We start from the raw sequence: 15182 nt of genomic DNA, 5'->3' as shown, positions 1-15182 counted from the left end.
TCACCAATAGTCAATTTATGATGATAAGTACTTAGGTTGTATTCGAAAATGCTCTATCTCTAGTTACATAATTAAGAAATGACCTTGTATCTTGTGAACTATTGACAGTTTTAAAGATATAAACTCATCCCGATGTTACAATCATCAAGACGTTTCATTTGAGTACCCACATCAATGTTTCATATATTATATATATATATATATATATATATATATATATATATATATATATATATATATATATATGTATATGGGTCATTCCATGTCAAATCGACCAATAGTTGGAATCGACCCCTTTCGATTTAGATGAATTTTGGTCAGAAGTTTTCTTTTATTATGAAACGAAGTTCTGCCAAAGGAAAAAAAATAAAAAAATTTTTTTCGAAAGATATGCAAATTCAAAATTTCGCGATTTTTCCAGTTTTTCAATTTTGTTTTTGCAATATCTCGAATGCTATTATAGATACAGGAATGATCTTTCGTTTGTTTAAAAGAAGACACTTGGGGCTATTGAAAAAAAAATATTTTGGAAAAAAATTAAAAAAAATGCAAAATTTGTCAAATTTTGAATTTTTGAAAGTCGTCGAAAATGAAGACCGCCATTAAAATTTTGGCTCAATTTTTTTTGTATGATACCTTGTAATGATCTTAAAAAATCCTGAAATTTTTGGATAGGGGTTTTTTCAAAATATGAATTTTGAATCTCAAAAAATTTTGAATTTCAAAAAAATTTTTTTTTGTTTTTTGCAACTTCTATACAAGTTAAAGTTATGCAGATATATAATATTGTAATTTTGGGTATTTCGAAATCAAATGCACGACGTGAAAATATTAAATAATAAATTAATTTCAACTTTTATTCATTTTTTAGACATAATCCAAAAGTCAGGCTTTACGCATGATATAATTATGGGTCATTCCATGTCAAATCGACCAATAGTTGGAATTGAACCCTTTCGATTTGGATGAATTTTGGTCAGAAGTTTTTTTTTATCATAAAACGAAGTTCTGCCAAAGGAAAAAAAATAAAAAAATTTTTTCGAAAGATATGCAAATTCAAAATTTCGCGATTTTTCCAGTTTTTCAATTTTGTTTTTGCAATATCTCGAATGCTATTATAGATACAGGAATAGTCTTTCGTTTGTTTAAAAGGGGGCACTTGAGAATATTTAAAAAAAAATTTTTAAAAATGCCAAATTTGTCAAATTTTGAATTTTTGAAAATCGTCAAAAATGAAGACCGCCATTAAAATTTTGGCTCAATTTTTTTTGTATGATACCTTGTAATGATCTTAAAAGATCTTGAAATTTTTAGATAGGGGTTTTTTTTTTCAAAAATATGAATTTTTGAATTTCAAAAAAAAATTTTTGAATTTCAGAAAAAAATTTTTTTTTGTTTTTTGCAACTTGTGTACAAGTTAAAGTTATGCAGATACATAATATTGTAATTTTGAGTATTTATAAATAAAATGTACGACGTGAAAATATTAAATAATAAATTAATTTCAACTTTTTTTTATTTTTTAGACATAATCTTGCATCCTTAAAATAAGTCATCCTTAACGCATGATAGAATTTGTTAATTGTCCTTTTTTTACTTCATTTAAAGTTGTTGATGCCACTTGTCGTCTCATTAACATGGGAATAATTTGTAATTTAAGATTGAGAACTATGAATGTGCAGAAATTCGTAAGTAAATAAGTATTCGAAAGAACGAAAAAAAATTGATATTTTCATGAAATCATTTCTAATTTTTATAGAAAATTAATATCTGTTTGAGTTATTTGAGGTTAAAAACTGTAATTGAAGTGAAGAAACGGACAAAATATATCATGCGTTGAGAAAATAAATAATTATATCATGCGTAAAGCCTGACTTTTTGATTATGGCCACAAAATGAATAAAAGTTGAAATTAATTTATTATTTAATATTTTCACGTCGTGCATTTGATTTCGAAATACTCAAAATTACAATATTATATATCTGCATAACTTTAACTTGTATAGAAGTTGCAAAAAACAAAAAAAAATTTTTTTTTGAAATTCAAAAATTTTTTTTTGAGATTCAAAAATTCATATTTTTGAAAAAAAAAAAACCCTATCCAAAAATTTCAGGATCTTTTAAGATCATTACAAGGTATCATACAAAAAAAATTGAGCCAAAATTTTAATGGCGGTCTTCATTTTCGACGACTTTCAAAAATTCAAATTTTGAAAAATTTTGCATTTTTTTTAATTTTTTTCCAAAATATTTTTTTTTCAATAGCCCCAAGTGTCTCCTTTTAAACAAACGAAAGATCATTCCTGTATCTATAATAGCATTCGAGATATTGCAAAAACAAAATTGAAAAACTGGAAAAATCGCGAAATTTTGAATTTGCATATCTTTCGAAAAAAATTTTTTTATTTTTTTTCCTTTGGCAGAACTTCGTTTTATAATAAAAGAAAACTTCTGACCAAAATTCATCCAAATCGAAAGGGGTCGATTCCAACTATTGGTCGATTTGACATGGAATGACCCATATATATATGAAAAATATATCAAAAAAGCATGTGGGTACTCAAACGAAAGCTCTTGATAAGTGTAACATCGGGATGAGCTTACATCTTTGAAAATATCAATTATTAAGAAATTACTTTGTATCTTGAGAACTATTGACATTTTTAAAGATATAAACTTATCCCGATATTACACTCATCGAGACCTTTCATTTGAGTACCCACATCATTTTTTCATATATCTAGGGTAGATGTACCGTTTGTGGCCACTGTTCCGTTTGTGGCCATTTTGAGATTTATAACTAAATATTAAATGTTTAGATATTTTTATTGTATCACGTAGTTTACTTTAGGATTTTTTGATATGTTGGCAACGCTGTGAACTCTTCTCTTAAGTCGTTACGCGTATTGTGTAAAAAATAATTCAAAACATTTTTGGACGTGTGGTGTATCTGAGAAATTTCATCGATTTCTAATAAGAATCTGCAGAACGACCCTGGTAAGTAAATTAGTGATATTTGTCGAAAATCTTAATATTCTTTGAATATTTTTTATTTATACTATTGAAATAGCTTAAAATTAGATAAAAAAACATTAATTTACTAAAACTAACCTAAAATATTAATAAAATAACCCATGGCCACGACTGGTACAACAAAAACATACAAGCGCTACTTTTGGTCATGCCATGACCACAAGTGGTGCATGTATTTTCCAGTTTTGGCCATCATATTTATTTGCTTGACAACTTGAGTTACTCGCGTGTATATTATGTAGTAATTAATTTTAAAATAATTAATAAAAGATTTTAATCATTAAACTAATAATTAATCCTTTAATTTCGTATATTTTAGAAATTAAAATGCCGTTGAAAATAAAAAAGAAGACCGTGGAGAAAATTCCAAAGTCTTTTTAAGCGACAATCAGCAAACCTAAAAGGACGTTTTTTAAGTATCTTGAAGCTGATTTAAAAAAGGCTTTAGAGTTAATCAAAAGTGGAACTGCTATTGCATCGGCATCTAAACAATATAATATTCCTAGAATGACATTGCGTAATAAGCTGAAAGGAAGAGCTCCAGAATCTTCAGGTCACGTGGGTCCGGAATCTGTACTTGGTCATCATATTGAAGAAAAATTGGAAGAGTGGTTGTTAGGGACTGGTAAGATGGGTTTTCCGATAAATAAGAATTTTTAGATACACTCTGTGAAACAATTAGTGGAAGCAGAAGGGATGAAAAATCCGTTTAAAAACAATATCCCTGGAAGAAAGTGGTTTGAAGGTTTCCTTAAACGTCATCCACGCGTTGGACAAAAAAGAGCTGAACATCTTTGCAAGGTTCGGGCAGTTGTCACTGAGAGTAGTATACGTTCTTGGTTTTCGCATGTAGCCGAAGAGCTTGGTGAAGATATTAAAATTCTTGAAGATGGTAGACGGGTTTTTGATATGGATGAAACAGCAATACATCTTGCGCCAAAGGGTGGTCTTGTTTTGGCCGAAAGAGGAAAGGCTGTCTACGATGTAGCTGGTAATGGGAAAGAAAATGTAACGACATTGTTTAATGTTAATGCTGCTGGAGAGTTTGCACCCCCATTAAAAATATTCAAATACGAACGATTACCGAAGATTTGTGTTGATTCTGCTCCAAAGAATTGGGGGATAGGGAAATCGGAAAACGGATGGATGACTAGTGAAGCTTTTTATGAATACTTTCCAAATGTTTTTTATCCATTTCTTCAAGAGAGTGAAATTGAACTCCCAGTGATTGTATTCTTAGATGGTCATGTCTCTCACATGTCGATCCATCTAAGTAAGTTCTGTAAAGAGAAACAAATTATCCTGTGCTGTTTCCCACCACAGGCAACACATATTCTCCAGCCACTCGATGTATCTTTTTTTTCCCGTTAAAACAACGGTGGAAGAATTTGGTTTGTAATTGGCGAATCGAAAATAATGGTGCTGATGTGCAAAAACATAATGTTCCAGCTTTTTTGTCAAAGCTCATCAATGAAAAAAATTTTGTTAATGTTATTAAGAGTAGATTTAAAGCTTGTGGCATATGCCCATTAGATGCTGACGCAGTTGATTACACTAAATGCGTTGAGATGAAAGAATCTCAAAATGATCACAATATTTTTAACGAATCTGATTCACAAAAATCATCACAAGTTTCATCTCATCGACAATTCGTTGAAAGTAAAATTGATGCAGAAGTTTTACAACGAATCAAGAACGCAAGAGCCGCAGGCATTGGTTGGGAAGCTGATGATAAATACGAGCTTTTGTATGATCTTTGGGTCAAGGCTGTAGAAGATGATAAAAATGTTGATAATGAACTGCAATCTTCATTGTGCCTCACTCTCGCGTCTAAAGATCTCAATCCTTCGATTCCCAATGACAACGACATTATTGAATTTCCGTTTCCTGAATTTTCAGAGCCTATTCTTGATGAAGGTGAGTATATGATTAGACAAAACAAAAATTTAAACACTTCCTAATGTCAATCGGTTTTTAGTGTCTTTCCATTGGTTTTTTAATTTAATTCTAAAATCATGTTTTAATTTAATTTTGTTTTTTATTCTTTTTTAGTCGATGAACAATTGGAATCCTTGATCTCTCACAGTCCTAACCAAAATTCAGATTTTGGAGTTCCTTTTTTACTTGAACCTCCTATCCCTTTAGATATTGATAATGATTCTACCAGTGTCAGACCAATTCTTCCTTCCAGTGATAACGCTATCCAATCATCACCTGTTATTATTGAGGTAACAGAACCTGATGCTGTTTCTTCTGTTAGCACGGAAAATGTATCTAATCCTAATACTATAACAATGCGTCGAAAATCATTAGACGAAGTCATAAATGAAATAGTTATGTGGCCTAAGTCTAAAAAACAGTCATCAAAGCGCAAACGTGCAGTTGAACATTTGCCTTCAGTAATAACAGCTGATAAGTGGATAGAAATTATGGAAGCTAAAGAAAAAGAAAAAAATGATAAAGAAGAAAAAAAAATTAAAAAAATTGAAAGAGAAGAGAGAATTGAAAAAAATAAAAAGATAAAACAAGAGAAATTAGAGGAAAAAGCTAGAAAAAAATTAGCTAAAGAATTACCTGCGAAAAAATCTGTAAAACCGCGAAAAATGTCTAAAAATTAATTTAAAGTTCTTTACCTGTAACAGTTTTATTATTTTATGTTCAAATACGTTAAAAATAAATTGATATTTTGCTAATTAAATGAGTAAATATTAATAATATTCCATCCACCAAAAACTTTTATTTGTTATGACCACAAGTGGTGCAACCGATGGCCAAAAGTAGTACTTCTATGGCCACTACTGGTGAAACAACAGGTATGATTAATTATTTCTATTTTTTTAAACTAAAGTAAGTTTATAAGGTATTTGCTTTTGATTATTCGATAACTAATGTATTAAAGATATCATTAATCCATATTACGTTATTATATACTTTACTTAAGTTAATTAAATTCTAAATAAAAAATATGGAATCGCTTAAAGTGGCCACAAACGGTACATCTACCCTATATATATTATATATATGTATTAGGGTGGCCCAAAAAAACCGACTATTTTTTTTTAAGTCTCGAGTGAAAAAATGTTAGTTTTTAATGTTTTAAGAGTCCTCTCCAAAAGAGAGCTCAAAAAAAAATTTTTAAGAGGTCGCTCCAAATTTTTTTAAATTTCAAAAATCGATTTTTTTTTAAATTTTTTTTCTCGTTACGGTATAATTATATTATATGTCTCGTTCTCGATGATAATATTGTAGTCATGCTTGTCATGCTTAAAGTCACAACGTTTGACGCATAAGAATTTTAAAAGTGGCGCTCTCCCGCCATACTGGCCGCTCGCCAGGCCCTCTACCCTCATATTGTTTCGTTGTGTTTACGAGCTAAAACGTTTTTCGCATTTCGCTCAATTAAATAATTAAATAAAAAATAATTAAGACATAAAAAATGTCAGATCGCAAAGGGAAAAAACGCTCAAAATCCCGATCCAGATCCCGAGAACGACGCAAGCGTCATAGAGATGAAAAAATAGATGAGTTGGAAAATCGCGTGATTAACCTAACAAAGGTGGTCACGGACCTCGTCAACATTCAGAAAGAACAAATAGCTTCGAAAAATTCTCAACAAGAGAATTCTTTAGCTAAAGATAATGGTAAGTTCCATAAGAAATTTTTTCGTTTGTATTAATTACTACTCTATCAATTCCCATCTTTCCACACGAAAGGTGAGAGGCAATGTCCATACGACATTGACCAGTCCATACGACACCCGACACATATGTCTATCTGTAGTAACTTGTAATAAGTTCAATAAGAACGCTAATACAAGTTGCACAATAAGTGCTGCTACATTATTATAAATGTGTTCAGTAAAAAATTTCTCCTATTTTAGATCTTGATAATCAGGAGAAGATAGACAAGACAGACAGTCCAGTGGAAACAGTGACGCTGTCAAACGAGGCTAACGGAGAAATAGATCCTACCACCGAGGCAGAATCATCAAGGGATGATATTTTAAAAATTTTGGGTTTTGATGCAAAAGATTCCACATTTAAAGATGTAAAGCATCACCCAGAACTAAAAGAAACCTGGCTGGAGTGGAAAAAGAAAGGGCTGCCTGAAAAAATAAAAAGAAATTCTCCAATCGTACAATAGAAAAGGGGAATTTTATACAGAAGCTCCCAAGATAAATCTTGAGATTGTACCTCTCTTATCAGAAATTGCTAAGAAGAGGGATCAACATTTTTTAGAAACACAGAATTGTGTTGGTACGGCAATTTCGGCGTTGGGGGCAGCAGTGTCTTCGCTACTAGATCCTCCAAAAGAAGGCCTGGATGAGGATCTATTTACCACGTACATCAGTCATGCAGGCCAGATTTTAACTGATGTATTTTTTCAACAGACAGAAGCCCGAGAATCTTTTATTACTCCTCAGCTGAATAAAAATATCAAGCCAGTGGTGGATTCTATGATCTCCAATGAATGGCTCTATGGAGACAAGTTAAAAGAAAGCGTCAAGGATGCCAAGGAAATTGAGAAAGCCTGCGCCGATATTAAGGAGAAAACTCCTCTGAAACCGTCTCAAAAATTTCAGAGTTCGGGAAACTCCAAGTACCCACCGGCGGCTTACCGTCCGGTGGGTCAACAACAGAGACGCTTCATGAAATTCAAGCCGAAGTCGAACAAGACGCAGCGTACGTCATCGAAGACAGCAACGCGGTCGACGAGCCACTCATCGTCGAGGAAATAGTACAGGTAAATAAAACAGCTGGTCGCTTATCTTTCTATGTGGAGAGATGGAAAGAGATTTCCGATGATAGACACATATTAAGTTACATAAGTGGTTATCAAATACCATTTATTGAGACACCAACTCAGATGTTTATTCCAGAAGAAAAAATTTGGGCACTAGAGGAGGAAAGGTTATTAGATTTTGAGATTGAAAAGTTGCTAAGAAAGGGTGCTATCGAAGAATGTGAGGACTGTGAAGGGCAGTTCATCTCATCGTACTTTCTGGTACCAAAGCCAGATGGCTCAAATAGATTTATTCTTAATTTAAAAGAATTAAATAAATTTATCGAGGCTCCACACTTTAAATTAGAGGACATCAGGTCTGCACTAGGCTTACTATCTCCCAATGATTTCTTAGGATCAATAGATCTTAAGGATGCTTATTTTCTTATATCTATTTTCGTAGAGCATCAAAAATATTTAAGGTTTAAATTCAAAGGAAAAACTTTTCAGTTTTTATGCCTACCATTTGGGCTTTGCACTAGCCCGTATACGTTTACAAAGGTTATGAAGCCTATAATAAATATTTTAAGATTAAAAGGAATGATACTTGTATTATACTTAGACGATTTTCTTTTTATTGAAAAATATAAAAAGAGCTGTGAAAATAATATGAGAGAAGCAGTTAAAATTTTAGAATACTTTGGTTTAGTTATTAATTATGAAAAAAGTTCATTAATTGCAAAGCAGCAATGCAAGTATTTAGGCTTCATTATTGACACAATTAACTTCTCCTTAAAGTTACCAAATAAAAAGAAATCTCAGATATTTAAATTGTTAGAAGAGTTTAAATTAGGTAAGATGTACAAAATACGAAAATTTGCTGAACTATTGGGGGTGCTGACATCTGCTTGTCCCGCTGTAGCTTACGGTTTTATTCATTGTAAACGCCTGGAAAGACAAAAATTTCTAGCTTTAAAATTTAACGGCGCTAATTATGAGAGAAAAATACTAATAACTGATTCGATGATGGAAGACCTGGCTTGGTGGAGAATTAATGCTATTATTGGTTCGTGCCCAATCAGGACTCATAAGTATACACTTGAAATTTTTTCGGACTCATCCTTATCCGGATGGGGTTGTTACTGTGATGGCAAAGAGGCTTTCGGGTTTTGGAACAAAGAAGAAAGAAAAAATCACATAAATTATCTTGAGTTATTGGCGGCTTTCTTTGCAATAAAATGTTTCGCCTCAAAACTGTCAAATCAGGAATTTTTGTTACGCTTAGACAACACGACGGCTATAGCGTACATAAATAGAGCAGGAGGTGTTCAATATCTGCATCTTAGTGAACTCTCCAGAAAAATCTGGGAGTGGTGTGAAAAAAGACACCTATGGTTGAAAGCATCATACATACCATCAGCAAAAAATGTTGAAGCAGATAGAGCTTCGCGTTATGACAATGTTGACTCCGAATGGGAGCTCGCTCGAACTGCGTTCGAACAAATTGACGAGAGGTTCGGCCCGTTCTCAGTCGATCTATTTGCTTCTAGATTAAACAAAAAATGTAAAATTTTTTTCTCGAGATTTCCTGACCCAGAAGCGAAGCTAGTTGATGCCTTTACTACATTTTGGACAAGTCAATACTTCTATGCCTTTCCTGCGTTCGTGATTATTTTACGTGTCCTTAGAAAAATAATTAATGACCAAGCAGTTGGTGTCTTAGTAGTACCAGTTTGGCCGACACAGCCATGGTACCCTCTGTTTACATCTCTCCTCATAGAACCACCTATTCTATTTAAACCACGATCCAACCTACTATTTTCTCCTTTCAGAAACATCAGCCATCCACTGTCATCCTACCTTTCCCTGGCGGCAGGGAAGTTGTCAGGGAGGCATACACAAAGAAAGGACTTTCGGATGAAGCTGCAGATATGATGATAAATTCAATCACAAAGTCCACCTTGAAGCAATACGAGTCTAATCTAAAACGATGGTGGTCGTTTGTGTGTCTTAATAATATCGACTTATATAATTCAAAAACTACTGATATCATTCAATTCCTGAACAACCTGTTTAAGGAAGGAGCAAGCTATACTACTCTCAACACTGCTAGATCTACGATATCTTTAATATCAGCTTACGATATTAACAATGATGGCCTGATATCACGTTTCTTAAAAAGTGTATTTAAACAAAGACTATCCAAACCAAAATATAATTCAACATGGGACGTGGTCCCGGTGCTGAAATATATAGAAAAAATGCATCCTCTTAGTCAATTTAAATTGAAAGAAGCTGCTGAAAAGGTAGCTACCTTGTTGGCATTAACTACAGCTCAAAGACTTCAAACTCTAGCATTGGTGAGAATAGAGAATATAGAAAGAACAAAAACTGAGATAAAAATAAAAATTACGGAGCTAACAAAAACGACAAAACCTGGATCTGTATATCCGGAACTTGTATTGCCATTCTACAGAGATAGACCAGGGCTTTGTGTGGCATCAGCAGTTTTAGATTATATTGATATTACTAAAGAATTAAGAAGTAGTGAGACGAAGACTTTATTTATTGGATCTACAAAACCATACGGACCAGCCTCATCACAAACCATCGGCCACTGGATAAAGTCACTCCTGGGAAAGGCAGGAGTAGATACAAATCAATTTAGTGCATATAGCACACGGCATGCAGCGGTCTCAACTGCCCACAAATGGGGTGTGGACATTTCGACAATACGACGATGCGCTGGTTGGACACCAAATTCTCAGACCTTTTTTAAATTTTATAATAAGCCCATTCAGGCTCCTAATAGTCAATTTGCACGGGCAATTTTGGAAAAAATCTAAGCAAGCTTTTGTTTTATTAATAATTTTCTTACTTATATTTTACTTACTTCATTTATAATTTCATTTAATAAATGTTTGTTTAAAAAAAAAAAAAAAAAAAAAAAAAGAGCAGTTGATTATCCGGAACAGGAATTTTCACAGAGCTCTAAAGATCTACAATATTATCATCGAGAACGAGACATATAATATAATTGTAAGATCAAACGAGCCGGCCGAAGGCCGGCGAAGTTTGATCAAGATGATAGTAATGTCGTTCCCCACCACTTTCTAACCCAAATAATTAGAATAAGCCCGCTATCATCTTGGTGCAGTGATAATTCCTGACACATCACAAAACAATATGAGGGTAGAGGGCCTGGCGAGCGGCCAGTATGGCGGGAGAGCGCCACTTTTAAAATTCTTATGCGTTAAACGTTGTGACTTTAAGCATGACAAGCATGACTACAATATTATCATCTTCGAACGAGACATTACATATAATTTTGACCAAACTTCGCCGGCCTTCGGCCGGCTCGTTTGATCTTACAATTTTATAGCCCTAGCGGTATCGACGACTCAGAGTAAACTCGGAGTTTACGCGGAGTTACTATGGAGTATACTCCCTCTTGGAGTTTAATCGGGGTATAAGCGGAGTTTACGCGGAGTTTTAGAGGTGTATGCAAGGAGTATTGTGTGCAGTTACGACACAGAGTCACAAAAGTGTATTATTGGAGTTTTCGAGAAGTTTTTGACGAGTTTTTTCGGAGTCGCATGGAGTTTTCCTCACGTTTTTGTCGAATATTTTCGGAGTTACAGTGGAGTTTTTTTGGCGTTTTCGTCGAGTTTTTGTTGAGTATTTTCGGAGTTGCTAGGGAGTTTTTGTCGAGTTTTTTTCAATGTTTTGCGGAGCTTTATAAGAGTTTCGCTGGTGTTTTTTCGGAGTTTTGGTAGTGTTATTGTGGAGTTTACTCGCAATTAATAATACTTCACGGCATAAAAATTAATTTTAATTTCACAAAGATGACTATAAATAAATCATTTTTCAATTACGGTGTACTTTTTATTAATTAATTTATTTATTTACAAGTTGAAATATATTTATCTACATAGAATATGTTATTTAATAAATATATTATGAAGTTTATAAGTAAAATATATGATATATAAAAAAAATGACATCATAATGAAATTGTCAAAAGTTTACAGTTGTTACACTGAATCAATATTATCATAACTAAAATTAGAATTTTATCAATACATAAAGCGATTCAAAACTTTTTCGGTTTCCGTAAGATAGACAGTGTTGTTTATTGCTTGGTGGGTCTTATTATGTGACTAAATAGTTAATACTGATAATGTCTAAGATAGCTTGACCGATTGAGCCCTTGGCTAGAAATCAAATAGTCCGGGTTCGAGTCCCGGTCTGTACGAATTATTTTTTTCGGTTTTTCATTCATTATCCATCAAAAACTCCGATGAAACTCGCAAAATACTCTTGGAAAGCTCCACAATAGCTCGGTAAAGACGCTGACTAAACTCGACAGAAAACCCGTAAAAACACTGATAAAACTCGGGGAAAACTTCATGAGAACACCAGCAAAATTCCAACCAAACTCCGTAACGATCTCAATGAGCCTTTTTCCTCAAGTACGAAAAATTCCTCACTAGCAGCGCTAGTAGTTCGGTAGGGACAAACATAAACAAACTCTCATTTAAATACATAGTAAAGGGGTTGCCGAAATAATGTTTTTAACGGAAGATGACGTCCCCGGGGCGAAATTAAAATTTGCACCTGTAAAAGACAATAATGTTGCAACGTTGAAACGTTGGCTTGCGTGCCGTAATTTAAAAATTTCTGGGAGAAAAAATGAATTAATTAGCAGGTTAGTATGTGGACTTCTAATAGTAAGTAGCGGCAGATTTAAACTCTAATAACAGATATTAAAAATAGTTGTGCATTTCAGATTGTTTTAGAATAAAACAGCAGTCAAATATATTTTGTAATGAATATAAATTTAATTAAATATGATAAATGAATATGATAAAGTCATAAATAGAGGTTATCTATCTTTCTAATCAACATTTATTTACAATGAAGGAAATTAATTATTAATTTCTTATTTATTTAATTAATTTTAATTATAATTTTAAATGCTTATATAAATCATGACTCTCAGTTATTAGTTTATCAGTTAGTTAGAATTTTATAGTTAAGTAATATTTTATTGGAATGCATTAGGGTCAACGATTGTATGAATAATGGCAGATCACGAGTTATATTTGAAGGTGTTGATAAAGGAATATGGCTAGAAAAGAAAAAACAATGTTTGCAAGTATCATCAACAGTTACATCTGCATCTGGATCATCATTGAATTTGACAGTTGATTCATCTAAATCCATACCCACCCGTAATCAAACAACTTCCTATCCTGATGATAATTGGCAAACTTTTCCATCAAAATTAATTCCCCGTTCATTCTGTTATGGTATAATACATGATTATATAACACAGGGTAAAAATTTACAGGAGAACTATTCCGATAGTGACGAAATGAACGATGATTTAATGCTTGTTTGTGGTAATTCCAAAGCGATTCAAAGAGGCAGATTATATTGTATTAGTGGTCATATAAAAAATATGCAAGATAATAGCTTGAAAAATATTTATTACTTGAAGGCAAAAATCCAATCCTCTTTCAAAACCAATACGATTTACGATGTGGTAATAGCTCTAGATGAACATGGAAATATTATTAATGCTTCATGCCAATGTCCAGCATCAGAATCCTTAAATTGCTCACATATCGTCGCATTACTTTTCAAGCTAGAAAAATATACACTACAATATGGGTTTGAACCCTTGACCTGTACTTCCAAAATCAAAGAATGGAATCAAGGCCGCAAAACTGGAAATAATCCATCGAGCATTATTACTGCTGAATATCAAAAAGCCAAACGATCGAAAGTTGCCTGAGAAAATGAAAATAAAAAAAAAGTAATTGAATTTGACGCACAATCAAAATTAAGCTACTCTGTGGATACTGACGTAATGACCGCAGATTTTATCCAGCGTTTGCAACATAAAAACCAAAAATCTATGTGGGTTGACTTGTTGCAAATTAAATATGACGACTATATGTTAGATTGTGATCAGAAATTAATTTTAAAATTGAAAATTGAACAGTTTCAAAATAATTTAAGCTCATTTACGTCAAGTCCTTTCGAAATTCAAGTAGAACAAAATAGTTCAGCATGGCTAAATGAACGAAGATACCGTATCACCGCTTCAGATTGTAAATCTTTTTATACAAGCAAAGACTTAACTAATTTAATAAATACAAAGTTATGGCAGGAAACAAAAGATTTAAGTCACTTGCCTGCGATTGCTTATGGCCGAGAAAATGAATCAACTGCAATTCAAGACTATTTAACATCAGTGAATCGAACGCAGATTAAAAAGCCAGGGCTGATGGTTAATAGTCGGTTCCCAGGGCTCGGTTGTAGTCCAGATGGATTAATTTATGAAAATAATGAACTTCAGTACTGTATTGAAGTGAAGTGTCCATACAAGTTGAAGCATTGTTCACCATTGAATTTAGCTGAAGTGAAGGATCCAAATAATTTATGCTATACCGTAAAAAATAATCAAATCACTTTAAAAAGAAACCATGCTTATTATTATTAAATTCAATTAACGTTAGCTATTTTGGAGTTACAACATTGTGAATTCATTGTCTGGACTCCACAGAATGGTTTTGCAGTTGAGACGATTTTTCGAGATGAAATTTTTATAAATGCGTTAACAACAAAATTATGTCAAGTTCATAAAATCTTGGCTATGGAATTTTTTGAAATGAGACTACCGCGAAAATTACCACTTCGTTCAAAGGACACGTAAACCTAGTATAAACTACAGTCAACTTTTTTATAACAAATTTTTAATAATATGGCATGTGATGTGTAATTGTTGATGCTATTATTAATGTTTTATGCTTGTTATTTATTAAAAAATATTTTATAATTTATGACTGATAAAACTAATTACATAAAAGATAATAGGAATGAGATTATAATTATTTTATTAAAATATTTAATTAACAAGTGGTTCTTGAAAATTTACTAACATTGCTATTATAAAAACAATTTGTGATACAATAGGCAATACAGTTTTAGGTATAATTCTTTGCATTATTCTAAACTGTTTCATTCGACCAATGAATCGCTCCACATGTATTCGAGCTGAAGCTATTTCTCTAGCTTTTTTGACTTCATTTTTTGTAAATTTTTTTCTGGATTTCAAAAATGGTGGTGTCAATACAGTGCATCTGTACTTATTACAAAGATCATCGATATTAAAACCACGATCTGCTAATATTAAGTCATCCTTTTCCAGATATTCAAAAAATCCACTTTTCTCAGTAATACTCCTATCAGTTATACGTCCTTCAAAACCTTCCGAAAGAAAGCAACATCCTCCGGTTGGTATGATTCCAATCAAAAACTTCACTGTGTTATGAGATTTGTAGCTAGAATATGTATTACCTTGTTGACTGAAATTTTTTGGTTTTTGGTTTTTTTTTTGGTTTTTTGGTTAAATTTTC

At 32.4% G+C, this 15182-nt stretch overlaps 1 protein-coding gene across 1 annotated transcript; it reads left to right on the top strand.

The window, feature by feature from the left end:
* The first annotated feature begins 7450 nt into the window (after positions 1 to 7450).
* Positions 7451 to 10601, top strand: LOC123275054. Its single transcript, XM_044742957.1, has 2 exons — positions 7451 to 7776; positions 9588 to 10601. Exon 2 carries the CDS (start codon positions 9687 to 9689, stop codon positions 10599 to 10601), a length of 915 nt encoding a protein of 304 aa, XP_044598892.1. The 5' UTR covers positions 7451 to 7776; positions 9588 to 9686.
* The last annotated feature ends 4581 nt before the right edge of the window (positions 10602 to 15182 follow it).

Source organism: Cotesia glomerata, linkage group LG1, assembly GCF_020080835.1.
Source record: "Cotesia glomerata isolate CgM1 linkage group LG1, MPM_Cglom_v2.3, whole genome shotgun sequence".
Taxonomy (NCBI): domain Eukaryota; kingdom Metazoa; phylum Arthropoda; class Insecta; order Hymenoptera; family Braconidae; genus Cotesia; species Cotesia glomerata.
This window is presented reverse-complemented; position numbering and strand designations above follow the sequence as displayed.

What these genes read in the sequence shown, in the direction of transcription:
- LOC123275054 (XM_044742957.1), top strand. Translation starts at nt 9,687, where the DNA reads ATGATGATAAATTCAATCACAAAGTCCACCTTGAAGCAATACGAGTCT.